The following is a 27546-nucleotide window of genomic DNA, read 5'->3' on the forward strand; positions in this document are numbered from 1 at the left end:
TTTTGACCAATTTTGAGCCATCTCAGGTCCAACATGGCACATTTATTGGAATAAATCACACCCTAGCTCACCCAGGAGGGGCCATTCTTGGATCTCAAGGGCTGGCCTTGGAGCAGGACGGACCTGTCCCTCAGTTGGATTAGGCCTGGAATTCGTGGCCTTTAGTCCACAGCCCCACACCCAGACCCTCAGCTCCCACCAAGATCATCTGGGGGCCAGGCCATCAGTCATTCGTGGGTCTGTTTCCTTTCCTCTGCCAGGCCAAGACACATCCTGCCAGGACACGCTGAAGAGACTGTCCGAGTCTGATTTCAGTTTCGTGGAACTGAGAACGGTGTTCTTCATCACTTCCGCAGTCCCCTCACTTACTACTTCCTCCGTGAACATGTCCTCCGCCATGTTCCTGAAGAAGCCATTGGAGAGCAAGTCAGGACCCTGCATCTTTAGGAGCTAAGGAAAACCATGCTGGGCTCTGCATGCCTGAGACGTTTGGCTTTCCCACGCCTGCGTGTCCCCAGCCAAGCTCTGTCACGCGCCCGAGAGGGACCCTCACCACCAGAACTGGGCTGTGCAATCTCCTGACCGTACCCAGGCCCCTCACACTGCTGCATATTTGGGGGTTCATCTCTAGCATTTATGGAGCACTGGGCGCATGCCAGACTCTGCGCCAAGTATGTTACATGGGCTTAATGTGGCCTAAAGCCCCAAGACAGAGAAAGCCTAGGCCACATGTCTTTGTTTCTCTGTGCCTTAGTTTCTTCGTCTGTAAAATGGGGAACAGGGTCAGAACCTACCTTGCATGTGGTTGTTAGGACAACATATGAAAAGGCCTCTATGGAGCAGGATTTGACACATGGTCAAGGTTCAGGAAGCACTAGGGATTTTTATGACTCTGTTATCATTCCATTTTGCAAATGAAGCAGGTGAGTCTCTGAGGCATTAGATAACTCCTCTGGGCACATGTGAGGAAGTGGCAGCAGAGACAGAAATGCAGGCCCTCTGGCTCCAGAGTCTGTGCTCTTAGCCACTCTGCAGCATCACATTCCTCTTCTCTATGATGGGGCAAACCCCTCTTCATTCTTCAAAGCACTCCTCCATTGCCACTTCCTCTATGAAGCCTGCCCCAATTCCCCAAACTAAAGTTCCTCCCTAGGTCCTGTGTGTCCCTCCCTCAGAGCCCATTAAGGGAAGACTGTTGGCATGTCTTTCTCCCCATAAACTATCACTTAAGGCTGGAGACCGCCAGTCCAGCCCCAGTACAATGCCCAGCACAGATGGTGTCAGTGAGAGTTTGAGGAGGGAGGGAGAGGAGAAGGGTGGTGGGGAGGAGGGCAGAAGATGACCAGAGGCAGCTACGCTGTGGAATGAGTCCAGGGCCCTGGAGAACATCAAGTAGCTTCTGCCCCTCACTGGTGTTCAGGTCCCCTCAGGTCCAGGGAGAGAGTGATGGGTCATGTTGACCCAAACCTCAGAAGGCATGGTTCTTCCAGTCATAAGACCAGGAGACCAGAGGCCAGAAGTGCCTCTGTAGCAGTGGGGGCAGAGCCCAGTTCCCAAATAGGGCTCTGGGCCACTGGAACTTGAGGTAGAGTTATGAATCAAGACTGGTTCCTCCATATCGGACAAAGGGCTAGTACCCAAAATCTATAAAGAACTTATCAAACCCAACACTCTGAAGAACAAATAATCCAATCAAGAAATGGGCAGAAGACATGAACAGACATTTCTGCAAAAAGACAACCAAATGGTCAATAGACACATGAAAAAGTGCTCCACATCACTCGGCATCAGGGAAATACAAATCAAAACCACAATGAGATACCACCTCACATCAGTCAGGATGGCTAAAATTAACAAATCAGGAAAAGACAGATATAGTGGCTATATATAATTATATAATTATATAATTATATATATATTATATAATATATATAATATATATATAATTATATAACATATATATAATATATAATTATAATTATAATATATAATTATAATTATATATAATTATATATATTATATTATATATATTATATACATTATATATATTATAATATATAATACATTATATGTTAATAATAATAATAATAATATATATAATATATAATTATAATTATAATATATAATTATAATTATATATAATTATATATTATATTATATATATTATATACATTATATATATTATAATATATAATACATTATATGTTAATAATAATTTTAAAAAGACTGGGTCATTTTTGAGAAGCTGAGAGTGCAGATAGGAAAGGGGAGGTACTCAGAGAGCTGGTCTCCCCCGCCCAGGCCCTGTGCCCTGGCGAGGATCCAGAGAAAAGGGAACCCTCCTACACTGTTGGTAGGAATGCAAGCTGGTGCAGCCACTCTGGGAAACAGTGTGGAGGTCCCTCAAAAAGTTGAAAATAGAACTACCTTATGACCCAGCAATTGCACTACTGGGTATTTACCCTAAAGATACAAACGTAGTGATCCGAAGGGGCACATGCACCTGAATGCTTATAGCAGCAATGTCCACTATAGCCAAACTATGGAAAGAATCTAGATAACCATCAACAGATGAATGAATAATGAAGATGTGGTATATATACACAATGGAATACTATGCAGCCATCAAAAGAAATGAAATGTTGCCATTTGCAATGACATGGAAGGAACTAGAGAGTATTATGCTGAGCAAAATAAGTCAATCAGAGAAAGACAATTATCTTATGCTCTCTCTGCTATGAGGAATTTGAGAGGCAGGGTGGGAGGTCATGGGGGGTAAAGATGGAAAAAATGAAACAAGATGGGACCAGGGAGGGAGACAAACCATAAGAGACTCTTAATCTCAGGAAACAAACTGAAATACAAATTTGAAATATTGGGTTGCTGGGGGTGGTGGGGAGGGATGAGGTGGCTGGACGATGGACACTGGGGAGGGTACATGATACGGTGAGTGCTGTGAATTGTGTAAGACGATGATTCACAGACCTGTACCCCTGAAATAAATAATACATTATATGTTAATAATAATTTTAAAAAGACTGGGTCATTTTTGAGAAGCTGAGAGTGCAGATAGGAAAGGGGAGGTACTCAGAGAGCTGGTCCCCCCCACCCAGGCCCTGTGCCCTGGGAGGGAGAGAGCCCAGGTTATCTCCAGGAGCAGCACCAAGGCCAGACAGGGAGGCAGAGTGGGAGGAAAGGAGAAGGCCTGGCCCAGGCTGGTCAGGAGAGCCAAAAGGACAGAAGCTGGCAGGGGCCAGGCTGCAGAGAGGAGGCAAATGGCGACATCCAGGAGAGCTGGGGGAGCTGCTGTGACCCTGGGGTCACAGGCCCCTCTGGCCAACAGGCAAGGGTGGACAGTGCCTGACATAGTCTCAGGGGCCAGGGCCAGGGGCCTTGCACACCTACCTTGTCTGCAGGAAGTAGTGCTCCAGGTTATCAGGGAGAGCCTGATCTTGTGTTTCTGGCAGCACGGAGCAGAGGGACAAGGACAGGGTGGCTGAGATGCAGCAGAGAAAGATGGGTAGGATGATGAATTTCTGGTAGCTGACTGCCAGGGATGAGATGGCTCCAGTTGCCCAGGCCAGAGACACCAGCCCCAGACCTGTCGCCCTGGAAGGGGAAGTGAGAGCTCATCTAGGAGGCCTACTGGGCCCAGAGACTGGGTGGAGGTGGGGTGGAAGCCCTGGCTTCCCAGACTTCACATGCTCCAGTCTCCAGCCTACTCACGGAGGGTCTGTGGAGAGTTTGGCTTTGGGGCCTGCTTCAGGATCAGGAGCAGGGGAAGTGAGAGCCAGGGCGCAGGCAGGTGTGCCGGAGAAGACAGAGCGGTGGAGCTGGGTGGGGAGGAGGAGCCGCCACCCTAACCACGGAACCACGGACTTCCCTGCCCCTACCCCATCCCACCCTCACCCACCCCCACCCACCACCACGGGGTACAGCCCAGCCGGACCCTCAGAGCAGCACACACATTCAGACCGCAGGGCAAGGCCGAGTCTGCCCTCAGGCTGCCCGGCTCTGCTATCTGTGGGCTGGCCTCGACCTGACCCTGTTGGCTGAGAGAGGGCTAACGACGAAGTTTGCGGGGTATTTGTAAGGTGTAATGGGGAGATCCAGGGAAACCACTCAGCACGCGCCTGTCACTCGGACTGCAGCGAGCTCCTGGAACGTGCCCTCACCACATCCCATGGCCCCGCCCACCAGGCCGCCTACCTGAGGACTGTGGGCAGGAGCTCCGCGGTGTAGATGAAGAACAGCGAGACTGAGGCCGCCAGGCTGAACTCTCCAAGCACGACCAGGATGATCATCATGGATTTCAGGTCTGTGGCCAGATAACGTGGCCACTTGAGCCTGGGCCTCCCCGAAGGCATCTAAACCGTGTCCTCACCCCCCCCCCCCCACGCTCCCAACCCTTACCTCCCCACCCCCCACCCCCCCAACCCTGGCAGCTGATCAGCACACTCAGGCCCAGCCAGGCCAGAAGTTAGTACATCTGCAGTGGGAGAGTTGCTCACTCCACGACCTCTCAGCCCCAGCACCTCCGCCTCCAGGTTCATTCTTGTCTTCCGTAACCTCACCTGAGGCAGCTTCCCCTACCCCATGGCCTGCTCAGGGCCCTCCCACCTTCCCTATTATCCTCTGCAAGGTGGAGGAAGCAGGGGTGTGTGCTGGGGTCCAGGGGTGTGTTAGGTCCCTGGAGCGGGATTCCCAACCCTGGGCAGCCAGAGGTATGCATTGAGGGAGGAAGAGGAGGAAGAAAATATCCGGGAAAGCCCATTCTTCAGGCTTGGGGAAGCCTGGTGTGGGGGGGTTGCACCTGCTCACTGACTAGGAGGGGACCCCTTGCAGTTCTGGGAGTTTCTGCAGGCCCCTGCCACCACCCCATTCCCTGCTCTGGCCCCAGCTTTTCTTGGCTCTGGGATGAAACCAGAAATCTAGTTTTACCTACTGGGGATTCTACTCCTAGTTTCTCTCACACATTTGAGAGTTTTAAACATTTTCGTTTGGCTCTGTATAGGCCCACTTTTTTTTTTTTTAAGATTTTATTTATTTATTTGACAGACAGAGATCACAAGTAGGCAGAGAGGCAGGCAGAGAGAGAGAGAGAGGAGGAAGCAGGCTCCCTGCAGAGCAGAGAGCCCGATGTGGGGCTCGATCCCAGGACCCTGGGATCATGACCTGAGCCAAAGGAAGAGGCTTTAACCCACTGAGCCACCCAGGCGCCCCTATAGGCCCACTTTTTACAAAAACTACCAAGCCACAGCAATTTAAAAGAATGCATGTGTGACCCCATTTTGTTTTAGCAGCTTAACACTGCCAACATCTGGGAGAGGACCAGTCCCAGGCAAGATATGTAATTCTAGCCCTGAGAGAGCAGGAGGCAGACTCTGAGGCAGCCCCTGGACACAGCTTCCCTGCTCTGGCCCCAGCCGCTGAGGGGGCTCTCATGGTTAGCAGTTCTGACTGAGTGAACACTGACATCCCACTCTCTAGCCCTATGACCTGGGTCATATTCATCGGCCCAGGACTCTCTGAAATTTTGAAAATATTGCTGTGCCTTCACCCCCCTTCGCCTCCAGTTTCCTTATGTAGTTCTGAGCTGAAGGGTACTGTGCCTTCTTGGGAAGGAGAGGCCTCCCTGTAAGAATGTTCCTGAGGGCTTAGCCCCTGTCACACTCAATTTTCAGTGGGCAGGTTGTTTTTTCTTTGTGAAGTTCCAGATAACAGACATTTCCCAATCAGAGGTTATAGACAAGAGGCAGGCCCTGGGGGTACCAGTTGAAGGACTATCGGTGGGCCTCTGTTCACACTCAACCATCAGATCGGACACAGGCTGGAAGAAGGCTGCCCACTCTCTCTCTCTTCCAGCGCCCAGTTTGGGACTCTCCCTTGAGGAGGGCAGTGCTCCAATGATCTGCACCAGCTTAGGAGGGCAACAGGGCCGTGGGTGCAGCAGCTGACTCCCAGGGTGTCTTGTTGGCCAAACAGGGCAGGAAGAAGGGGTCTCAGGAAGCAGGAGGGTTTCGGGGGCGGGGGGTTACCCAGGGGAGGGTGAGCCATACCTGAGGGGAGGATAAGGACAAGCAAGCACATAAGGGAGCCTTGGAAGGTAGTCACAATCAAGCTCCACTTCCTCCCGATCTGCTCAAGGAGAAAGATGCAACACAGCCGGGCGGGCACCTCCACGATGCTAGGAATCACTCGAGTGAAGTGGATGTTTATGCCCAAATCCTTCAACTTGAGGATCAGCATAAAATAACTGTAACCCACAGTAAACCTGAAATGAAGCCAGGAGAGAGACACACACAGAGAGAGAGGGAGAGGGAGATGCAGCACACAGGGCAGGAATAAAGATGGGGCAGAGACAAGTGGAGCAGGGTGGGAATGGGGGACAGAAAGAAGCTCGGAGCTCTGGATCTGTAGCCAAGCTGGTGTCCTTGGGCCTTGCCCCCCTGTAGCTGCCCATCCCCTCCCCAGAGCTTCTGGCAGATTCTGCTTGCATTCCCTGCTGGCCAGTCCCGGGTACTCACCACACACAACCCATCACCAAGGTCACCTTGAGGAGGTACTTATTGTTATAGAAGTCCAGGACAGAGGCGTTAATCACCTTCTTTCCAGGTGGCTGCAGCTACAAGACAAGCAAGACCAACCAGAGGCCAGACTGAGACCCCAGCTTGCTCCCCACCCTCACAGGACCTCAACACCCACCCCTGCCCCGCCCGGTGTCAGCTTGGTCTCTGGCCTTCCGCTGGCAGGCTTCAATTTTGCTGTCACCATTCTCTTCGAGTGGTGGACTGGGGACAGCCTCTGGGCAGAGGTCCCAGGAGGAAGAGGCTCCTCCACACCCTAACCCTGGCCCTGCTCCAGGCCCAAGGCCTCTTACCTTATCCAGCAGACTTAAGGGAATGATCTTCTTGTTCACACCGGCTGCGTAGCACAACATCTGCTTGGCCTCCTCCACCTTCCCCTTCATCAGCAGCCACCGAGGGGACTCCGGAACGATCCTGTGTGGCCCACCCGTGCTTAGCCATCCTTCTAAGCTGCCTCAGAGACCTCCAACGTAATGTGACATGGATGTTGGAGGCCTTGAAAGTGACCCTCTACTTCAAAGTGCCTCTGCCTCTTGCTGGCAGTCAGCCCTTCCCCAGGCCACACACAGCCCCCAGTGCCCCTCAGGGTCACCCCAGAGCCTAGCTGCCTCTGTCCTATAGCTTCATCCTCCTCTGCTACCTCCATGAGCGCTCATGCTCACAACCCTCTGTTCGGGCCCCATTCTCATGGTCGGCATTTCTCCTGTCCCTCTCTGTCTCCTAATAGCCTGGAGAATACAGGGGACCCCAGGGCCCAGCCTGTGCCTAGGTGAACAGAGGTCCCCTCTGTGCCATCTCCTCCCCTCCCACAGTGCCCACCACCCTTGACCTTGGAGTAACTCTGGTCTCCTGATTCTTCCCGATCCTCCCAGGCTGTCAGAATCCACACAGGTAAGCATTTAAGGCACTTATGATGTGCCTGGGAATGTGCTTGGTGCCCTTACATACAAATCAGTTAGTTTAATTCCTGCCCAACCCTGGACCTAGTATAATTATCTCCATTTTATTCCCAGTCTCAGGGGGTAAGGGCTTGCCCAAGGTCACAGAAGCAGAGCTGGCATGGAATTCAGTGCCCTGATGAGGCACTCTTTACAAACTATGCCATCAGTGAGCTGACTTCTTGTACACACACCCCCTCCCCCAATCCAGGCTCCAGCCTCAACTCCTGTGGCCAGCTGGGCAATGCCCTTGACACTAGGGGCAACTTTATTCTCTCTGCCTGCTCCTGCTCCTGCCCTCGGCTAGGGGCCAGCTGGAAGCCCCCATGCCATCCTTCTCCATGGTAAGTCTGGGAACACGCCCAAAGAAAGTCACCCAACTGGGACTGCTTCAGAAAGATGGGAGATTGAGTATGTGCCCACTCTAAACCAGAGGAAAGAAAGTGGATATCAACAAAGAGAGTGGGAGAGAGGGCGGGTAGAAGAAAGATTTCACAAACAAACACACAGCCCCGACGTGGGTGGAGGCAGGTCGGTGACCAGGCGACAAGGCACTGCACACAGCCAGGGCACGTGGAACACCCAGTCCTCCCAAATGGGACTCTAGTTCCCTCTGTGGTTTGCACCCAGAGGCTAAGCCAGGCTGAGGACAAACACAGGGGAATGGAGGGGAGGCCCCGTGACTGCGTGACTGTAAGGGCCTACTTAGCCAGAGTGATTCCATCTCGGATTAAACAGCCATTTTTTTGTTTATGCAGTAAAATATGGTTGACCAGTCCCTGATAACAGAGCCCAAATACAAGGGAGGGTCAGGTCAGGTGGAGATAACAGAGCCCAAATGCAAGGATGAGTCAGGTCAGGTGGAGACATCGGATCACTATCTCCCTAAAGAATGTGGGCCCCGCCTTTTGGGTGCCAATTCTGACCAAGGTGATAGGCTAGTTCAAATGGCTGCTACAGGGTGAATTGTAATTCAATTGGCCACCGGTGTGTGACCTAGCATGACTGTGCAGCTTTCTCTGTGTGTTGCAATCTCATCGGCCACCTGTGTGTGGCCAGGCTCAACCATATGGTCTTTGCTCTATAAAAGTTAGTCTGTGAGGCTGGGGGGGTCGCTCTTTCTGTAAGAGGGGCCCCGACCGGTCTAATTCTTTATGCTTGGCACGAAATAAAGCTTTGCTTGACCTTCGCTTTGTATCAGTCTCGCTCCTTTGATCACGGACCCTATCAGTGACAAAGACAAGAGTCCCTACTCCCAACCCCACTGGGGAGCAAAACTACCTGAGCCAGGTAACGCCCTGGCTTTGGGATCCCTCAAAGAGAAGGCGCCTGCTGTTTGGTCACCCCGAGGTAGTCATTCTCAAAGTGTGGTCAGTGGACCGGCAGCATCAGCATCCCCAGGGAACTCGTTAGAAATTCAGATTCACGGGCCCTGCCCCAGTCCTACTGATTGAGACGCTCTGGGGGCAGAGCCCAGTCACTGATGTTTTAACCAGTCCCCATGAGATTGATTCTGCTGCTATTGGAAATTTGAGATGCATTGCCCTACAGGATTACCAGGCAATCAGCTTCTGTTCACAGCTTCCCATTAGCATCTTTGTAACTTGCTCTTAAAGATGAAGGGATGATCAAAAATCACCAAAATGTTGGGGGAAAAAAAAAGACCTTTCAATGTAAATGGGGCCAAAAACAAATCAAGCAAGAAAACAAAAATTACCCCAGAGGACACAGGTAATGTAGGGAGCAGGAGAGGAAAAAAAAAGAAAACTCTAACTTGTATCCCTCAAAACATCTGAGAAAGTTTTGCAATTTTATCTTCATAGTACAAGTTTCCAATGCTATTGAGAAAATAATAAAATCAGAGAATGAGGAAGAGCTGGGTAACTGAACATTACATGGAAATTTTGTCTTGGAATTTCTGCTGATGTCCCAAGGCTATTAACAATGACTGATAATCTCCTATTCTAAAGAGAGGTGTTACCACATTTGGGACAGGATTCACTAAAAATAAAAATTAATAAAAATACAGAACAGCCTGGTAGCCACCTCCCTCAGCCACCAAGAGAGGTTGGAAATTTCCGGTTGGTGGTAGTGAGACTCTCTTGCCCTCCCCAGGTCGCTTTCATCTATTCAAACCTGGTGAAGGGTACCACCTTCGAGAAAGGGAGTCTGCCCTCCCACTCTTTGCCTGGAACTTACTGATTTAGAAATGAGGGGACTGCCCTCATTTACAGGGAGAGTTAATTCCCACGCCCTCAAGTTGGAGTGCCTATGCAAACCCAAAGGTCAACCTGAATGTGGTCAGGCAGGAAGTTGGTGGAAGCCACCTGCAATGGCAGGCTGGGGGATGGGGCGGTGAGAGCCTTTTTGGCCAAGTGGACCCTGCTATCCTGAAGTCACCTCGCGTGCTAGGGCACGGAGACCTCTGCAGAGAGAAGCTATGGGTAAACTGTCAGCGACAGGATGCGGAGAGGTCATAAGGACGGTGTCTGGAGCATTGGGAAACACCAGGTGGACCCCTGAAGACCTACATATGGGCCATGAAAAGCATCAGCCTCCGAATATCTGCCCTACAGAGCACGCTGACCACCGGTTACAGCCCCTGTCCCACATTTCTTTCTTTTCTCTGATGCCCTAGCCCCTGCCTAGGACCTGGAAGGTCAGAGCAGGGAGACAAAGGAGGAGGGGCAAAGGTCAGAACCCTCACCTGAGCTGGTTAGCCACCAGGGAGAAGCTGTGAACTAGATGAAAGATTAAGTTTAAACTGGACGAGACTGGATTTTTCAAAGCTTCAAAGTGAGTCTGAATGACCAAAATGAGACTTTTCCTTACAATGAAGAATGACTGTAAAGAAGGGGTGCCTGAGTGGCTCAGTTTAAGCGTTCGACTTTTGATTTCAGCTCAGGTCATGATCCTGGGGTCCTGAGATCCAACCCTACATTGGGCTAGCACTGATTCTGCCTCTGCCCCTCTCCCCACTCACTTGCTCTCTCTTTCTAAAATAAATAAATAAAATAAATCTGTTTTTTAAAACTTTTTTTTATTATTATTTGTTTGTCGGAGAGAGAGCGTGCAAGCACAAGCAGGGGAAGGGGCCGGCAGAGGGAGAAGCAGGCTCCCTGCTGAGCAAGGATTTTTTCTCCATGTCGGACTTGATCCCAGAACCTTGGGATCATGACCTGAGCCGAAGGCAGATGTTTAACTGACTGTGCCACTCAAGCATCCCAAATAAATAAAATCTTTGACCAAAAAAAAAAAATTGACTGTAAAGAGAGGGAAACTGCCCAAGATATTGTCAAGTGTCAGGGAAGGAAGAGCTGACAGGACATGTCTAAAGAAAAATGTGCCCCATCCAATGAGCTGTCTGCTCACAGAATGTAGAACTCTGTAGGCACCTATCAGAAGAAAGGGCTGAGAGTCCACAGTGTGATGGCTTCTGGGGAAGGAACTGGGGGAGCTGAGAGGAGCTGTAATGTTTGACTATGTTTCACCACAACCTTTTGGTATAAAGACTTTAACAACATGCATTTATTGCTTTTTAAAAAAAATGTTTTAAGGTCAAGCCATCAAACACTATTTTCTAGCTCCCATGACAGAGTCATGCCCCCTGGCAACAGCAGGGCCCCAGTACACACTTGGGAATGTCAGTGACTGCCAAAGATATGCAGCCAGCCTTGGTATTTGGAAGATCTCCAAGCCACATACATGCTCTTGCTCTTAACAGGTAACACCACCTCTTATAATCCATGTTGTGCATGGCACAGTGGGTAAAATTCAGAGCCACACAGGCTGAGTCAAATCCCAGGTCTGCCACTTTGCAGCTGTGTGGCCTTGGGCAAGTTATTTTGATCCTCTGAAGCTTCAGTTCTCCTCTCACCACCCCCGACCCCTTCTGTCCCCAGGACAGGAGACCCGTCCTTTTTGCAAAGTTGAAAAGATTAACCGAGATGATGTCAAGGTGAATCCTGATCCTTTCCCCACACAGAACTGCTGTCCTTACCCAGGAGACTTCTGTCTCTTCCTCTCACTCTCCATCTGCTTTCTTCTCGCCCTCTGCCATCACGTGTCCCTTCCTAGCTTGGGAGTCTCAGGTTTCTGTCTGTGACCCCCCACAATTCAGAACACCACGTACTCTACCCTGATTGTCTTTGCTGCCCAAACATGTCATCACTATCCCCTTGCCCATCTCAGCCCAGCACTGTGGGAAGAGTCATCTCCTGGAAGGCCCCATCCTTCAGTCCCTCCTCTTTCCTCAATCCCCTGCCATTGCACTGAAGCCACCTCAGGGTCACAAAGGCCTTCTTCCCCAGCATCAACTTTCTTGCCTTCAACCCTGCCTTTTCAACACTTTGGCTTCTGATTTTTCTGACCATTTCTTTGACATCTCTGTGAGCATCTCTGGTGGGGATTAATGTTAGGGTTCCAGAGGTTCTGCCCTGGGCTCTTTCTCATTTCATCTGCATGTATTTTCTCCAAAGGAAAATTCTACCCACCCCACCCCCCTTCAAGGACCCTCCAGACCCCTCAACTTCTAGCCCATCAGACCCATCCCTGCGCAGGCCATGTTTGCTCACCAGATATAGGAAATGAGGGGGAACACGGGTGCCCCACCCAACAGAAACAGCAACCGCCAGTGGGAGAGGCTGTAGGCAAGCCCATTCAGGAACATGAATCCCACAGATAAAAAGCAGTGTTCCAGGATGATGGCGTGGGCCCGGTGTTGGCCTATTAGCCACTCGGTAGCTGTATGTAGGCCAAGAGGACAAAATCACGGTCAGCTCAGAGTCCCTGGGGTTACCCCGGCACCCAGCCTTCTGAGATGCCCCAGCCCTGCTTGGGAGAGTTCAATCTGGGTGAAGGTTCTTCTGCCCAAGGTCAACAGGACTCTAAAGCCAAGCGGAGTGCCTCTGTGCTCCCAGGACACGTCCTAGGCCCCTGTCTGACCTCCCAATCACACATATAGCCTCCAGTCCCTTCCTGACCTCACGGCTCCCTCTCAACATCTCCTCCCTGACCACGTGTCTCTCTCGCAGAGATGGCCCAGTGCTGGGTACAACTCCTCACAAGTGGCCTGACATGTGGTGAGGCAAGGAGTGTGTGCCTTTAGCTTTGTTTTTAGTCCCTCAGGCCTCTGTGAAGAAGCGAGTTCCCTTGGATAAGCTCCAAGGAAAAAAGGTCTCCTGCCTGGGCGCCCTGAGCTCACTAGGCCACGGAAGCTGGAAGCTGAATGAGTGTATGGGAACTTGGGGCTTTGGCACCCCACAGGCCTGGGATGAAATGGCACTCCTCCATGTAACTGCTGTGTGGCCCTGAGCAAGTTGGCTAACTTCCTGAGGCTTCTCTGCTAAAGGGGTAAGAGAAGAGTACCTCCCGAAGAGAGTGCTGTCACGGTGACAGGAGACAGTACATAGAGAGGGTATAGCAGCTGGCCCAGACCGTCTGAGGGGCTCAATACATATAAGCCATGGGAGGCACAGGGGAACACAAGAGGTATGACGGGGAATGTGTGGGGTATGAGGGGCCAGGATGGAGAATGGGGGTGGAAGGGCAGTCTGAGCACAGATTCTCCAGCATCTCCAGGACGTTGCGGGTGGAAGCTCCTCCCTCCACTGCCAGCCTCCACAGACTGCAACTCCATTAATCCTGCCATCTCCCCTTCCTTACGCGCCAGCCACGCCCCATGCTGGCCCCGCCCCCGCGGTGGGAGCCCCCCAGGCCCCGCCCCCTGTGCGCCCCCAGGGGGAACCTCTCCCCATCCCCCAACCAGGCAGCTGGGCCTCACCTAAACACACACTACTGATGGCGTAGCACACCAAGGCCTGGGACATGCCGAAGCGGAAGAACAGATACTGGCGAAAGGTATTGACGAAGGCTGTCCCGAAGCCGAAGACGGTCAGCCCCAGCAGCGACATCAGGATGGTGGGGTAGCGGCCCAGCCTGCGGGCGTCCAATGGAGGCTGCGCCAGGTGCTTGGACCTCCCTGAGCTGGCCCAGCAGGACACCCGGGGCCGGTCTGGAGCAGCCTATAGGCCTCCGGAGTGTCCCTGCCCTCGCCGCCCCCAGCTTGAGACTAGCTCTGAATGCCCACGAGGAGGAGGCAGGGGCTTCCAGGGGCCAGAGGGAACTCCAGGACACTCACTTGTCACTTACGAACCCAAAGATGAGGGACCCTATTAGGAGGCCGGCCGTTAACATGGTCTGCACGCCTTCCGTGTTCCGATCCTTGCCACACACCAAGTCAAACTGGGGGTTTTACACAAGATTGGATACAGGCCTTTACCCAGGATCAACTTTCTGGGTCCAGGGACTGAGCCAACAGCCCTCCACCACCACCACCACCACACCCTCATCATCCCCATGCAGGGTGGGCCTTTAGGAGCCTGGGACAGGGACAGGCAGCTGTGCGTGTGCCCATCCTGCATCTGGCAGACCCTGGAATTGAGGCCTGGAGAGAGGGGACCAGAGGCCCAGGCCAAGATGGGGAATGGGTGGAAATGTAACTGAGCAAAGGCTGGAATCACTGAAGACCCTTTCCCAAATGCAGATGTCATGGCCCCAGCCCATAGATTCAAACTGGGCAGGTCTGTGCAGGGAAGGTCCCAGGTTACAGCTGTGGTGGAGAAACCCTGCAAGAGGTACTTGATCCAAGATGCTTCTTTCCCCAGTTCTCTGTTGTGTGTGAGTTCAGACAGGGCAGAGCCATAGCTACGGAGCAATTCCCTGGACAGATAGCAAAGCCTGCCAGCTGACATTTGCCTTGACCCCCACGTCAACTCTAGCTTCCTGGCAAAGACAGGTGAGGCCAGGCCTAGACAACAGGGATCCTGCATTGCTGCCCTGGCCCTGTCTCTGCAAGGTCACCATGGACCAGTTGCTTCCCCTCCCTGAGCCTTAATATCCCCATCTGTTCAAGGAGGGTAAGGGCACATCTCTGGGCCTGTGGGGTAGCGATAGACAACTCAGGAGAAGGCACACCTCATTGACCAGCGATCGCTTCTTGGCCTCAGGATAGATCCACCCGTCTTGGCATGACTGTGTGTAGTTGAGGCCAAAATGGATAATAGAATCCAGATCCCAGGTCACAGGCAAGTACATGAGGCATGTCTGGAAACTGCCATTGGGTTCTCGGGGCAGGGTCAGATTCAACTGCTGAGCCTCTGACAGATTGGGTTCCACTGCCAGTATCCAGCTAGTATTGCAATAGGGCTTCTGGGCTGCGAACATGAAGATGTCAGCAAACATGAAGAAGGCCAACAGGATGTTGGGGATGAAGGTGAGGGCCACCAGCCTCCGCTGGAATGTGCCAAACTCCCCCACCACATCCAGGATGTTGGTAAAATTGTCATCCTGCTGGGCGTCCGAGGCCCTCAGTCTGCGTAACAGCTTCTCCAGAGACGGGGACTGGGTGTGCACTGGTACCTCAAGCTGGTTCGAGTTCATGGAAGAATGGTGGGATCTGTGCTTTACCTTGCAGCCATTTTCTGTTGCCATCTGTTCAAAGAAAGGATACAGCTCAGTCTCTGCTGACCCCACTTCCCAGACATCAGAGACTGGCTGGGGAGCCACTAACCGGAAGTTTGGATTCCAGCCTCGATGTTCTCTCTAGTTCCTTCGAGTAGGAAGTTTCTTCGTTAACATAATTTGTTCCCTAGGGGCCCTACCCATCCCTGATTTTCAGTGCACTTAGCATTTTGTAAATGTTTTAGAAAATTTTATGCTTCTGTTGTCATTAATAAGTTCCGAAGAGCTTTCTTACCCACGGCTTCCCCACAACTGAAATTTTGGTTAGACAGACAGACACCAGTCTTATAAAAGGTAGGAGAGATCTCCAGGGAAAAATCTTCCAAAAAAACAAGCAAAACCCCCCAAGATATCTGGATCAGGAGTAGTCAGGTGACCACAGAAGTTGGGACACCTGGGGCATCAAAATGGTGGAGAGGCATAGAGCAGCATAGAGCCTAACTGGAAAGGCAGGTAAGGGGGAGGAGGGAGAGAGAGAGAGAGCAATATTGACTGTAAGAATATAAGCAGATCAAGCAAAGAGTTCAAAAGGAAGCGTTCTAAAAGTCTTGAGAAGGCAATCCGTTCTGAGTCAATAGAAAAAAGAACCAGCAGCCCCTGACTGCAGGTGTTGAAACTGTCAGGTGCCAAGTTTATAGAACTACTATCGTACAAACTTTTTAAAGACACGAAAGTCCTAATTACAAGATGAACTCATGATAAGAATCAGCAAAAAGGGGCGGCTGGATGGCTCAGTGGATTAAGCTGCTGCCTTCGGCTCAGGTCATGATCTCAGGGTCCTGGGATCAAGTCCCGCATCGGGCTCTCTGCTCAGCAGGGAGCCTGCTTCCCTCTCTCTCTCTGCCTGCCTCTCTGCCTACTTTTGATCTCTCTCTGTCAAATAAATAAACAAAATCTTAAAAAAAAAAAAAAGAATCAGCAAAAAGACGTTTTTGGAGGGAAGATACTGAACTTCTAAAATGGAAACACTCAAAGGAAAAAAGCTGAGTCAGATTTGACACAGAGGATTGGCACACTGGAACACACAGATGAAATGTGAAAGAGGCAAAGAGACTCAGGGGATACAAAGTTTACCAGGCATCCAGTTGGAGGCCTAGTAGGAGCAATGGAGAAGTAAGAGTTAAAGAGATAAAAGCAACACATTTTCTAAAAACTTGGAAAACATGAATCCATAGACTCAGGAAGCAGCATATCCCAGGTGGGATCCATAAAAAAGAAACCCATAGCCACGCACATTGTAATAAAGCCACAGAACGGCAGTGACAAAGGTCTTCAGAAACATCTAGAGAGAAGACAGGTCACTGACAAAGGGGCAGTGTGGTGTTCACAGTCTTCTGTTAGGAAACAAGATAAGCAACAAGGAAACCAAAAGAGAGTGAAAGTCTTGAGAAAAAAAGAAAATAGCCAATCTAGAATTGCTGACTCAGCAAAATTATCCATCAAGAACTAGCAAAATTATCCATCAAGAACTAAAGCAAAATTATCCATCAAGAACTAGGGCAAAATAAAGACAGTTGTAACTACTCAGACATTGAGGGAGTGTTCATGTAAGAGACCTGATTTCACCGAGGTCCTAAAGAACAAGGAGGAGGAAAACTATCACGCGAGGATAGCCTCGGATGCCAATAATGAGCAATCGAACATGGAAAACATGTAAGCAAATCCAACTACTGATTGTATTAAATCGTAAAAATCCTGTCCATTTGTGGCAGGAAAAAAAAGATCGAATGATGGGCAACAATAATATATGTCAAGAGGAGGACAATCTGAGCCAAAGTAACCTACAACCTTTCTATTGTTTGGGGTGTAGGACAGAGAAACCAGCATTCGAAGGCATATTTGCATGATAAAATTTCAAGGACAACCATTCCAGTGATATACCTAGAGAGCAGTAGTGGGAAAAGGTATGGAGAAACGAGACATGGTACACTGATTGTCATGGATTGAGCCTTTTAATGATTTATTTATTTTTTTAATTTAGAGAGCAGGCAACAAGGGCAGAGGGGGAGGGAGAATCTCAAGCAGACTTCCTACTGTGTGTGGAGTGGGAGCCCATGACCCTGAGATCATGACCTGAACTGAAATCACAAGCTGGACACTTAACCCACTGAGCCTCCCAGATGCCCCCATGGATTAAGCCTTTTAAAGATTTTATTTATTTATTTATTTTTCAGGGAGAGAGAGAGAGAGAGAGAGAGAGAGAGAGGCAGGCAGTCAGAGTGGCAGGTAAAGGCGGAGAGAGAAGCAGGCTCCCTGCCAAGCAAGGAGTCTGATGCAGGACTTGATCCCAGGACCCTGGGATCATGACCTGAGCCGAAGGCAGACACTTAATGACTGAGCCACCCAGGCATCTGATTAAGCCTTTTAAAAGTTAAATTCATATGCTGTTTTTACAGAGGATGGCCAGTATTTTCCAGTTCTCCCAGAACACACCCAGTTCCCATCCCTTGGGCTGGCCTAATGACTCATAGTGTCCCCTTCATTTCTCATAAGAGTTTTGATTTTCATGACAATATGGTCACCCTGTAAGAAGGCACATTTAAAGAAGCATGAAAGGCTGATGGTATAAGAGGTTGAAAAAAGTTCCATTAGGTGAGGTGCCTGGATGGCTCAGTTGGTTAAGTGACTGCCTTTGGCTCAGGTCATGATCTCGGAGTCCTTGGATCAAACCTTGCATCGGATTCCCCACTCAGCAGGGAGACTGCTTCTCCCCGTGCTTGTGCTCTCTCTGTCTCTCTCTCAATTAAATAAAATCTTTTTTTAAAAAAGTTCTGTTAGGCAAACAGTCATCAAAAGAAAGCTGATTTAGCCATATTACTACCAGATAAAAAGATAAAGTATCATTTGGAATAGAGAGATTCATTATCTAAATGTTAATTTTAAAAATATATGAACCTGGGAGCCTGGGTGGTTCAGTCGTTAAGTGTCTGCCTTCAGCTCAGGTCATGATCCCAGCGTCCTGGAATCGAGGCCCGCATCAGGCTCCCTGCTCCTTGGGAGTCTGCTCCCTCTTCCACTCCCCCTGCTTGTGTTCCCTCTCTCACTGTCTCTCTCTGTCAAACAAATAAATAAAACCTTTTAAATAAATAAGTAAGTATGAACCTGAGATTGTCTTCAAATATATAAAACAATAATAAGTATAACTAACAAGAGAAATTGACAGCTCTGATATTATAATAAGAAATTTCAGTGCATCTTTTCCACGGGGTCAGGTATACAAAAACGTAGCAAAGATAATTTGCATAACACAATTAATGAGCTTTTTCTAGTGGCCATTTGTAAATTTCTGCATCTAATTGCTAGAGAATACACATTTTTCCCGTACCTACTTAGGACATTTAGAAAACTTTATCATATACCAGGCAAGAAAACAAGCCTCCACAAATTTCAAAGAATAGAAATTGTCTTTTGACTACACACAATTGCATTAGAAATCACTAACAGAGCTTAATAGCTTAATTTAGAATTCTTGTGTATGTCACATACATTTGTAATACAGCTGTAGGCATTTGTCAGTCTGCCTTCCATCCCAGGATCCCTTGGTCTCCTAAATGATTTTTTAAAAATTTGTATATGTAAAGGTTCACTCTTTGCTCTCCAAAATCCTACAGGTTTTGACAAATGTATAGGGTCATGTCCCCTAGGACACCATAGACTATCATACAGGAATTTCACTGCCCTAAAAAAAAGTTTGTGTTCCACCTATTAAACTCTTTTTCCTACTCTACCACCCTGGGCAACCACTGGCCTTTTTACTGCATATCTTACCTTTTCCAGAACGTTGTATAGTTGGAACCATACAGTATATAGCTTTTCAGACTGGCTTCTTTCACTTAGCAATATGCACTTTAAGGATCTTCCATAATTTTTCATGGCTTGATGGCTCTTTTTAATTTCTTTATTATTTTTAAAAAGATTTATTTATTTATTTATTTGTTTGTTTGTTTGTTTATTTGACAGACAGAGATCACAAGTAGGCAGAGAGGCAGGCAGAGAGAGAAGGGGGGGAAGCAGGCTTCCTGCCAAGCAGAGAGCCTGATATGGGGCTCGATTCCAGGACCCTGAGATCATGACCTGAGCCGAAGGCAGAAGCTTAACCCACCGAGCCACGCAGGAACCCCGATAGCTCTTTTTTAAATCACTGAATAATATTCTACTGTATTTACTTACCACAGTTTATTCATTCACCTACTGAAGAACATCTTGGTTCTTTCTAGTGTTTGGCAATTGTGACTAAAGCTGCTCAACATTTGCATGCTGGATTTTGTGTGGACATAGTTTTCAAATCAGTTGGGTAAATACCTAGGAACACATGTGCTTTAAAGATTTTAATTATTTGACAGAGAAAGATCGAGCAGAAGTAGGTAGAGCCAGAGGGAGAAGTAGGCTCTCTGCTCAGCAGGGAGCCTAATGATGTGGGATGATTCGGGCCTCTATCCCAGGACCCTGAGATCATGATCTGAGCTTAAATCAAAAGTTGGACACTCAGCTGAGCCACTAGGCACCCTTCCAACTTGCTGTATTTTTTTTTTTAAGGAGTTTATTGATTTATTTGAGAGAGAGATCACAAGTCAGCAAAGAGGCAGGCAGAGAGAGCGGGGGAAGCAAGTTCCCTGCTGAGCCAATGCGGGGCTTGATCCCAGGACCTTGAAGATCATGACCTGAGCTGAAGGCAGAGGCTTAACCCACTGAGCCACCCAAGCGAATGAAGCTTACTGTATTTTTTATTGAGACTTGTATTGAACCTATAGGTCGGGTTGGAAAGAATTGACATCTTAATAATAATATTAGGTCTTCTGATCCATGGACATGGAATATATATATATATATATTCATAAGTCTTATAAATATATACATATAAGTTTTTAAAAATTTATGAATAGTCATAAGTCAAAAAGGAGATCATGATGGAAATTTTAATATATTTATAAATGAGTCATAATGAGTGATAACATATTAAAACCTGTACATGGTATAAAAGGTGGTACTCTGTAGGAAATTTATAGCTTTAACTATAATAGAAAATCAGAAAAACTGAAAATAAGTAAGATGCCTATGATAAAAAGTGGGGAAAAAAACAGTAGTATAAACTACTTTTATACTAAAAGTAGTATAAGTAAAGGAAGGAGATAGTAAAGTTAAGACAGAAATAAATAGAAATCAAAAATATAATAAAAGAATCAACAAAGTCCAAAATTGGTTCTTTAAGCAGATCAGTAAATTAGACACACCCCTGGTGAAATTAAATAAAAAATTTAAAAACAAAATACAGTAAAGTTTTTTATCTATGCAAAAAAGAATATAAAGACTCAGGAAGATTAAAAATATTAACTAAATGCTAACATCAACTTTATGTCAATGAATTTGAAACGATGAATTAAGTTCCTAAGACAAAATGAATTCAATAGACTCAAGAATAAATAGAAAGCCTTACAAGTGCTACAGTGATGAAAGAAATGAAAGCAGGGGTGCCTGGGTAGCTCAGTCAGTTAAGTGTCTGACTCTTGATTTCAGTTCAGGTCATGATCTCAGGGTCTTGGGATGGAGCCCCACATCTGGCTCTGTGCTCAATGGGGAGCTGGTTGAGATTATCTCTCTCCCTCTCCCTCTGTGCAGCACCCCCATCTCTATCTTCCTCTTCTCTCTTTCTAAATAATAATAATAATAATATAAAATAGAATAATTTTTTTAGAAGACATGAAAGCAGAAATTAAGAACCTTTTCCTAAAGAAAACACCAGACCCAAAAAGTTCTGCGGAAGGTCTACCAAACTTTTATATAACAATTTATTCCAGTGTATACAATTGTTTTTCAGGGAATAGGAAGAGAAAGAAACTTCCCAATCATTCTAACTTCAATAACAAAACTAGAGAACTATAGTATAACATTGGAAATTATAGACCCATTTCATTCATAAAAATAGACGTAAAAGCTCTAAGTACAATGCTAGTGAATCAAATTTGATATGTGTAAAAAGGAAAGATATACTACAGTGATCAGTTTTAAACTAGGAATGCAAAGATGGTTTTACTGTTAGAAAATACATAAACACTTATAAATGTAGAGAAAAGCCATACGATAATGTTTAGAGATGCAGAAAATGCATTTGATAAATTCAACACTGATTCATGATTTTTTGTAAATCCTAGAAAAAATTACAATTTCTTTGAAAATTCAACAAAGGGAATCTACTCCCCCTCCTAATATCCTAAAATGGGGAAACATTAGAATGATCCCCTTTAAAAATGAGAGAGAAGACAAAAGTGTCCACAATCGCCTATTTAACATCGTACGGTAGCCCTAGTAAGTACAATGAGATAAAGAGAAATTAAAAGCATAAAGATTGGAAAGAAGAAAATAAAATTCCAAAGAATCTACAAATAATTAGAAACAAAAGGAGAAATTAGCAAACTAGCTGAGTATAATGTGAATATATGTAAGTCAATTACAATGTCTATAAACCTAAAGCCATTCAATTTGTAAAAATAAACCATTTTAATGGGAAAATGTTCAAGTTCACTTGAAATTAGAGAAATGCAAATTACAAGAATGCTAAGAGCATTTTTTACTTATCAGATTGGCAAAAATTAAAACTATGACAACACATTTTGTTGGTGAGACCGTGAGGAAACGAATTCCCATTTTTTTTTTTTTAAGAGTTTATTTATTTGACAGACGGAGATCACAAGGAGGCAGAGAAACAGGCAGAGAGAGAGGAGGAAGCATGCTCCCTGCTGAGCAGAGAGCCCGATGATGGGGCTCAATCCCAGGACCCTGGGATCATGACCTGAGCCGAAAGCAGAGGCTTTAACCCACTGAGCCACCCAGGCGCCCTGCAAATTCCCATTGTTGATGGGAATGCAACCTGTGCAAACCTTCTGGACAACCTGGCAACGCCTAATATGCAGGAGAGTTAACCCGGCTGCCCTGAGTTTCTTCATTCTTGCACGTTCTCATAGGACCTGCATGTGGGACTAGTCCTCAGCTGGTTTCTGGGAATCGAGCCATGTGCTACAGACTGACAAGAATATTTTCCTTGCTTGGAACTTTGAACCACATTGTACTGACTTGTCTATGTGGTTTGTGCCTTATGGGGAACATCTCCTTCCTTCCTAAGGTCTGAAATTGAGTCAGGAAGTTTCAGTAACTGCAGTTAATCATGAAGGTACTTTGTGCTTATGTGACTAGCCCCACCCTACACCACACCCCGCCCGCCCCCCACCCCCCAGTAAAAACCCTCAGCTCAGGCTCAAGGAAAGTTCCCAGGCAGGAAAGCCTTGACCTATGTTGCTGCTGTCCGTCACTGGGGTAGTAAGAGTGTGCTGTGTAATTCTGCTCAAAGAGTATTTTTGGAAGGTAGCACCTGGTTCTCCGAGACTCCACGCCATGCATCTTTCCTCTTTATTGACCTTGTTTTGTACCCTTCCACTGTAATACATTTTAGCTGCCAGTATAACAATTTCTGAAGCCTGTGAGTGGGTCTAGTGAATCCCAGAACTGGGGGTGGTCTTGGAGACCAGTGACCTATTTGACAGAATTATATACGCACTAACTTTTGGATTTAGCAATCCCGCTTCTAGAAATTTACCCTGAAGATACACTTTAGTCAATAAGAAAATACATTAGGAACAATCTAAATGTCCATACAGAGGAGAGTGGTTGAATAAAAGATGGTACAACTGCCCAATGGAATATTATGCAGCTTTCAAAAAAAAAAAAAAGGAGGAGGAAAATGTCTATGAACTGATATGGAATGACTTCCAGGCCACAGTGGTTAGTAAGAAAAGTACTATGTTCAAGAACATGTATAATATGCTACCTTTCATATAATACAGGAAGAGATAAGGTATATGCTCATTTGTGAGGAAAAAAATCCAGCAAAGGTAAGTCACAGGCTAAAGAGATTGGTTATCTATGAGAGAGAGCGGGTGCAAACACGTAATGGGGGTAAAGGGAGGAGGGGGAGTGATGCTTCCCTAAGTACAACTTTTTGTATTCTGACCTTTAGAACCCTAGCATGTTTCACATACACCTCCCTCCTCAAATAAATTGAAATTAACAGGACGAGGCAAAAATCCAAATGGCAAACTAAGTGTATTATAAATAAACATCATAACCACATTGAAGGAGACAGAGAAGAAAAGAACTAACTTAAGTAACTTTGGAAAACAATATGTCGAGGATATAAAGCTGAAGATAAGAATTGCACAAAACTGTATTCTGGTCAGTGCATCTGTTTGTCACAGGGGTATGAATTTGCAATGCTGAAGCTACTCTACGTACCTGCCTATTTGCTGGGGTTAAGCAAATAGCTATGGTGTGGGTAATAAGAGCTAGGTTTCTGTTAGAGAGAAGAGTTACAACTGAGGACAGGTGAAGACTAGAATGAAGACCATGGCGTTGGATTGGAATCAAAGGTACCAGTATGAACTCATGACTTCAGACACAGACAAAGAGCTAGAGAGATGCTGGATCTGTGTTTTCTAGCCCTGCTCCCTGAGAGGCCCACGAGCAGTAACACCTCATAGCAATGATCACACCCAGTACTCAGATCTAGGTTTTTAAGTGAAAGAATGAGGGTTCTTTGGAGACGTGGTTGGTCCCAGGGCGGGAGCAGGAAAAGTGCAAGATGTGAGGGTGGGGGGTTGGGGGGGAATTATGCAAGTATTCAGTGTGCCCCCTACAGAAGAAACTTCATCAGAGCCCAACTTTTATGATGCAATAAGCAAAATTCATTTAAGATAACAACTGGAAATGTATTCCATTTCCGGGAAATCTATCAGCAGCCATTAAACCAAGCTAACAATATGCAGCTCTCATTGGAATGAAATCTCAGAAATTGAGCAATATAAGTAATTGTTAAACAGCATGGTAGCAAACTCCTAATTCTATTAAACCATGAATAGCATTTCTAAAAAACCTCTGTCTCCATAGATTCATTTATTTGTTAAAAAAAAAAAAAGAATCATTTATTTGTGACTTTTCCCCAATTGTGTATGTGTGTGTTTTGTTTTGCTTTTTAAAATTGCATGTCAGGGATGCCTGGCTGGTTCAGTTGGTAGAGCACGCAGCTCTTGATCTTGGGGTGGTGAGCTCAAGCCCCCATGCTGGATGTAGAGCTTACTTTAAAAAAACAATAATAAAAATGAAAAAAAATTGCATCTCCAACTCATTTGTTACACAAATTTAAAAACAGGCTCAGGAAGCCTAAACACATGGAGGCACCGGGGTGTTTCAGTCAGTTAAGCGTCTGACCCTTGATTTCGGCTCATATCATGATCTCAGGGTTGTGAGACTGAGCTCCGAGCTGGGTGTAGAGCCTGCTTACGATTCTCTTTCTCTGGGCGCCTGGGTGGCTCAGTGGGCTAAGCCTCTGCCTTGGGCTCGGGTCATGATCTCAGGGTCCTGGGATTGAGCCCCATGTCGGGCTCTCTGGTCGGTGGGGAGCCTGCTTCCCCCTCCCTCTCTGCCTCTTTGCCTACTTGTAATCTCTGTGTCAAATAAATAAATAAAATCTTAAAAAAAAAAAAAAAGATTCTCTTTCTCCCTCTCACTCCGCCCCCCCCCAAAAGCTTATGAAAATATGTTGAGAAAGCAAAATACGTGGAGAGATATTTAATGGTTGTGAATAAAAGCTGTCAACTCCCATACTGATCTCTAGATTCAGTAAAATTCCAGTCAAAATCCAAAAAATATGTTTTGTGAAATTTCTCTCAAGATGATTGCAAAATATGGAAGAATAAAGGGCATGAATACCTAAGACAATTCTGAAGAATAATAGGGAGGAATGATTTGTCCTACCAGATATTGAATTTATTATAAAGTTAACATTAATTAAAGGCACAGTGGTAACAGTTCAGGAATAGCTAAATGGAAAGCCCACAAATAGATCTATGCAAACAAATGTTTGGAAGGAAAGAGAGAGCAGCATGACTAAACAAAAATTGAAGAAATGTGCCTCACATCATAAACAAAAACTCCAGCCCTCTTAAGGACTTAAATCTCAAGAACAAAACTCTTAGTAGAAAATATAAGGAATATATGTTTTACTTTTGCGTGAGGATTTTTAAAAAGATTTTATTTATTTACTTGTCAGAGAGCACAAGCAGGGGGAGGGGCAGAGGGAGAAGCAGACTCCCCATTGAGCAAGGAGCCCAACACAGGACTTAATCCCAGGACCCTGGGATCATGACCTGAGCCAAAGGCAGATGCTTAACCCACTGAGCCACCAGGTGTCCCTTGGGTGAGGATTTCTTAACCAAGACGCAAAAGCTGTGCTATTTTATGCTAACCATAAAGTTGTTAAATGATAAATCTGACTACTGGAATATGAAAATTAAAAAAAAAAAGCCACAACTGGAAAAATATGTTTGCAAACACATTATTGGGGGGAAAAAATGAGAATCAAGAATAGGCAAAGAACCTTACAAATCAATAATAAAAAGACAATCCAAAACTGGGTAAAAGACATGAGTGGGCATTTCAAGAACAGAAAATTCTTGTGGCACACAAGTGTTCAGTCTCTTTAATAAGGAGGAAAATGCAAATCAGAGCCATAATGAGAAATTTACACTCCTTTGCTTGACAAGACTTAAATAGTTTTGACAAGGCATTATTTCTGGCAGGATTGTTCACAATTTCACTTTGAAAACCAATCTGGCATTGCCTTATACAGTCAAATATTTGCATACCTCACGACCCAGCAATTCTACTTCTAGGTATAAACTCTGGGGAAACACTTTTACATACGATCCAGGAACGGACACCAAAATGTTCATGATGACACACATCAAATATGAAAAAAAAAAGCGCATAAATGCCCATCAACAGAATAATGAATGGAATACAGTACAACAATGAAAATGAATATACTTTAGCTATATCCATTAGGACTTGACCACCATGGGCTTTAAAGATGAAAGGAATCAGGAGCCCAGCAATGTGGGCAGTCTGTAGAAGCTGGGAAAGAAAATAAATTCTCCTCTAGAGCCTCCAGAAAGGAATGCAGCCCTACTGACGCTTGATTTTAGCCTAGTAAGACCCATTTTGGACTTCTGCCCTCCTGAACTAGAAGGTAGCAGCTTTGTGGTAAGTCACTACATTTGTAGTAACTTGTTAGCAGCAGGGCTCAGAAACCCATACAGTGTGTATGCATGTAAGGTTGGAGAGGTGGGGGTGGGGATAGAGGACACACACACACCCCACCCCCCAGCTAGGGAACTTGGCTCTACTCAGAGATTTGACATTCAGGCCTGGAGCCAGCTGCACTAGCCTCCTCCTGCAGGGTCCCCTTCAGTGTGCCCCTCACGGGACCCTGCCAGTCTGCAAGGCTCTAGAGCACTTGCTTCCTCTGCTGACACCAACGGTCCCCTGTTGGTGGCCAGGCCCCAAGCAATTGGTTCTGTGTACAAAAAAGAGGCCCAGGAAAGGGAGGTAAAGCCGGGAGCAGCACTTTATCTGAGGGCAGGAAATGGCCAACTACCATACCTGAGAAGTCATTTCCTGTGAGGGCAGCCTGCTCCTTCCACAGACTTCTCATAGCTGAACAGGCCCCAGCAGGCTCCTGTCCACATCTGTGCTGAGAACTCAGCCCCACAATTGCCAGGTGTCATCATAATTGCCACCTTCCACACCCTAGAAACACAGACTCTAGAAACAGAATGGGGCAAGGTGGGCTGGGAAAGCCTCCACGTGAGGGCAGACAGTTCTGGCACCTGGAGTACCTGCTGTCCTCATAAACCCCACTGAGGGAAGCTTTCCCACTCTTCCAGACACCACTTGTCCATCCTGCTCCCCATACCTGGGGTGGAGGTGGGGGGGAGAGTCAGAGGAGCTCAACTGCCTTGAGAACAGAGGTGGAAACAGAGCAGAGGCCTGAGGCAGTGTAGGTTTAAGATTTGGTGGTGGGAAGTTTGGGGAGCCGCCCTAGGATGGTTTCTCCTTTTCCTGAAAGGAGGGAAGCTACCTGTTAGAAAGGTAGGAGGAAAGGAGCTATGCAGATGGAGGGTAGAAATGGCCCCTGGAGAAGGCTGGAAAATAAGCAGATTAGAAAAGCCTGGCAGGAAGGCTGGGCGCTGTTAAGCCCAGTGGAGGCTGGCAACTGGGAATTCACAGGCTAGGCCCACTGGGCGGGTGCCTGTGGCACCAGGACCAGCCACCTGGGCTGCTGGGAGAGAGAAGGCAGACGATGGGGCTCATTCGCTGCTGTGGTTTTGTTAGCTGGGTGCAACCAGAGGGAAGGGTTGAGGAGTAGGCTTCCGGCAACAGGGAGAAATGGTGTCTATCTCCGGTAGACCTGAAAACCACAGCGAACACCCTCTAATCTGAGCAGGGAGGACAGGGGTGGGGAGAAAGTACCAAGGTCAGCAGCCCAGGGGGCCCGGTGAGGCTAAGGATGGTGATGTGGAGCAAACGTCTGTGTTCCCCAAATGTATAGGTTGAAGCCCTAGCCCTCCAACGTGATGGGATTTGGGGATGGGTCTTCGGGAGGCCATTCCGTT

General features: G+C 47.1%; 1 protein-coding gene across 2 annotated transcripts; it reads right to left on the minus strand.

Annotated features, from left to right (window-relative positions):
* SLC22A14 (solute carrier family 22 member 14) lies at positions 1-26748 on the minus strand. 2 transcript variants are annotated; one of them, XM_032352454.1, is made up of 11 exons: positions 26534-26748; positions 14501-15016; positions 13665-13768; positions 13308-13462; positions 12100-12268; positions 6881-7001; positions 6528-6625; positions 6060-6256; positions 4210-4318; positions 3406-3609; positions 1-403 (listed from the first exon to the last, which is right to left on the minus strand). In XM_032352454.1, exons 1-11 carry the CDS (start codon positions 26543-26545, stop codon positions 205-207), a joined length of 1884 nt encoding a protein of 627 aa, XP_032208345.1. In that variant the 5' UTR covers positions 26546-26748; the 3' UTR covers positions 1-204. The 2 variants fall into 2 exon arrangements, with proteins under 2 accessions (XP_032208345.1, XP_032208264.1); XM_032352373.1 differs by having other exon boundaries at positions 6060-6274; positions 26534-26746.
* Between the last annotated feature and the right edge of the window lie 798 nt (positions 26749-27546).

Source organism: Mustela erminea, chromosome 1 (assembly GCF_009829155.1).
Source record: "Mustela erminea isolate mMusErm1 chromosome 1, mMusErm1.Pri, whole genome shotgun sequence".
NCBI classification, from domain to species: domain Eukaryota; kingdom Metazoa; phylum Chordata; class Mammalia; order Carnivora; family Mustelidae; genus Mustela; species Mustela erminea.

Excerpts from the sequence above, each read along its gene's own strand:
- SLC22A14 (XM_032352373.1), bottom strand. Across the intron at positions 4,319-6,059 it reads TGTCCTTATCCTCCCCTCAG|ACCTGAAATCCATGATGATC; the intron begins GTATGGCTCACC and ends ATCTGGCCACAG. Across the intron at positions 404-3,405 it reads CACTACTTCCTGCAGACAAG|GAACATGGCGGAGGACATGT; the intron begins GTAGGTGTGCAA and ends TGGCTTCTTCAG.